This window comes from Sinocyclocheilus rhinocerous, unplaced genomic scaffold (genome assembly GCF_001515625.1).
Source record: "Sinocyclocheilus rhinocerous isolate Xijiao unplaced genomic scaffold, SAMN03320098_v1.1 scaffold2868, whole genome shotgun sequence".
Taxonomy (NCBI): domain Eukaryota; kingdom Metazoa; phylum Chordata; class Actinopteri; order Cypriniformes; family Cyprinidae; genus Sinocyclocheilus; species Sinocyclocheilus rhinocerous.
The window spans coordinates 41,153-43,985 of NW_015623782.1; the positions used below are offsets into that span (position 1 = coordinate 41,153).

At 37.7% G+C, this 2,833-nt stretch overlaps 1 protein-coding gene across 1 annotated transcript in view; it reads left to right on the top strand.

Moving 5' to 3' along the window:
- The first annotated feature begins 1,433 nt into the window (after positions 1 to 1,433).
- Positions 1,434 to 2,833, top strand: part of LOC107736916 (tyrosine-protein kinase SgK223-like) — a 5,979-nt gene continuing 4,579 nt past the window's right edge. The window contains exon 1 of the mRNA XM_016548308.1: positions 1,434 to 1,501. Within this exon, the coding sequence (XP_016403794.1) occupies positions 1,434 to 1,501 (68 nt within the window). The remainder of the gene's footprint in view (positions 1,502 to 2,833) is intronic.

Consider the following 2,833-nt stretch of genomic DNA (forward strand, 5'->3'; position numbering starts at 1 on the left):
CGCTGAGTTTAAATGTGTGCGAAATAAAAGGAAAATATTGGTTTTTATTGTTAATGAAAAATAAAAATAAAACCATACAAAACAAAAACATTGAAAAACAAACTTGAAAAAAAACAACTTGAAGTAAAATAAACAGAAAAAAAGAAATATATATATATACATTTTACAAAAATTAAAATGAAAACAGAAAATATAAAAATAAAATCTAATTGGAAGTGCTGCTGTTCTACTTATAGACCGGCTCACCGCACAGAATCATGAGTGTGTTTGTTACAGAATCTTGTTACTTTGTATCGCAGCGCTGCTGAATGCTGCATTCTGATTGGCTGACAGGTGTTTCAAGGCTTTAGATGTTCTACAGTTGCCATGAAGCTGTGTATTGCTATATAGTTGCTTTATATACGTGTATTTTAGTTTATGATTAGTGTTTGTGAGTCTTTAGTCATTATTATTGGCTTTATGTAAGCAGCACGCCTTTATGGCATGTTCTCGTTTAGATAAGTGTGTGTGTGTGTGTGTGTGTGTGTGAGAGAGAGAGAGAGAAACAGGCTTCAGTCCCATGAAACTCTGTGGTTTTGAGGCTCAAATGTGCTTCCTTCATTTGTTCACTTCAGTGTGTGTGAGAGAGGGAGTGTGTGTGTGTGTGTGAGAGAGAGAGAGAGAGTGTGTGTGTGGGAGAATCTGACCTGTGTCTGTAGTTGAGAGGAAGCTGCGGTGCTTCATCACAGAACATCAGGTGTGTTTGACAGAGAAAGACTGATCTAAAATGAAAACAGAAAATATAAAAATAAAATCTAATTCAAAATATAAATAAACTGTAATAGTATCTGAGTGATGATTAAGTTGCTACGGTGTTTGGGTGATTGCTGTGAGGTTGCTATGCGGTTGCTAGGGTGTTCTGGTTGTGGTTTAATGTTTTAGGTGTAAGTTCAGTACTGGTGTTTAACACACACACACTCACACTCACTCACTCACTCACTCACTCTCTCACACACACTCACACACTCACTCACTCACACACACACACACTCACTCTCTCACACACTCACTCACACACACACACACACACACACACACACACTCTCACTCACTCACTCTCTCACACACACATGTGTGTGTGTGAGAGAGAGAGAGAGAAACAGGCTTCAGTCCCATGAAACTCTGTGGTTTTGAGGCTCAAATGTGCTTCCTTCATTTGTTCACTTCAGTGTGTGTGAGAGAGGGAGTGTGTGTGTGTGTGTCAGAGAGAGAGAGAGAGTGTGTGTGTGTGTGAGAATCTGACCTGTGTCTGTAGTTGAGAGGAAGCTGCGGTGCTTCATCACAGAACATCAGGTGTGTTTGACAGAGAAAGACTGATCTCAGGTCAGTCTGATGCGAGCGTGTAGATCCAGATCTGATGCACATTAGAGTCTGATGAGTGTGTTTTCACGAGGATGGTTGTGGCAGTAGTTAGCGAGGCTTTTGTCCAGACAGATGACGCTCAGTTTGAGGATGCAGGATGGTCTGTCAGTGATCAACAGAAATGATGTTCTCAACTTCTGTGTCACTTTGAAATGTTGCCTGATGGAGACCTAACCGGTTGAAATGGTGCGTCTTTTCTAATATGTGTGGTTTTAATTTCAGTGTGCAGATGTGCATGTTTTTCTCTTCTTCTGATGTTTATGCACCTGTATTATTCAGTAGAGCTGATGTTTGATGGCTAGCAGTATGTGTGTAATATATATATATAATGTATATATCCAGCTCTAGTGCCCAGCGTTTTATAAATTTTTAGTTTTAATTATTTATTAATTTAATTAAAAAAAAATTTTTTTTTATCAATTTTAAAATTTCGGTTATGTATTACTATTAGTATAATTACAATTACAGGATTTTATTTTATGAAATCCCAATTAAATATGAATAAATACAAAACAGATAAACACACAGTATAAGTTTTTAATATATTTTTCACTCACAATTTCTGCCTGATAAAATATTTCAGAGCTTAGAATAACTAGTTAAATATTATTCATAATAAAATGTCCATTCAGTTTTAAGATTTTATGAATTTATTGAATTTGTCTTGAAATCACACTTTTAAAATGAGGCTTTTTTCCAAAACCTGGTTGTTTGAAGACAAAAACTAAGAATTAAAATGAGAAATATCTTGATTTTTATCATTTGAAATCATTTTAAGTCATGTACAAGCTCTTCCGAACTCTGATGCTTGTGTTCTTCATCAATACAGCTGTCCCAGAATGCATTGCAACAGATGGCAGATGGAGTCGAGAGGAAAATGTATTATAAATAGATTTTATTCCGTACTGAAAAAAAAAGCATTAGGTCTAATTGTGTGAGTGACCATTAATTGAGTTTGTGCTCATTTTAAATCGTTTTAAATCAGTCTCATGAGGTGTGATGCTGTCTCTGAAGGGAACTTCCTGTATAGGCAGCAGAGGGATGTTCACTAGGGTTTGATAAACAGACTTCCTCTCCTGATAATCAGCTGTGATGAGAAGGGAACATCAGATGCGGTTCTTCCTCCTGATCTTCTCATCAGCTTCATATGCTGTCGTACTGTAGCTGTATGTAGCGTGTTCCCATAATGCACCGGGGCGCAGAGATAATGGAGGGTTAACTAGAGGAAAGCAGGGTTCGTGTTTATCACAGGGTGTTTTCTGATGGGTTTCTCTCATGATGTCACTGATCTTCATCTCCAGGCCTTCATTAATGCGTCACACAAACCACAGAGAGACTCGTCACATGATCTGTGTGGGTTTGTGTGTGTGTGTGTGTGTGTGTTTGAGTGAGTGTGTGTTTGAGTGTGTGTGTGTGTGTGTGTGTGTGTGTG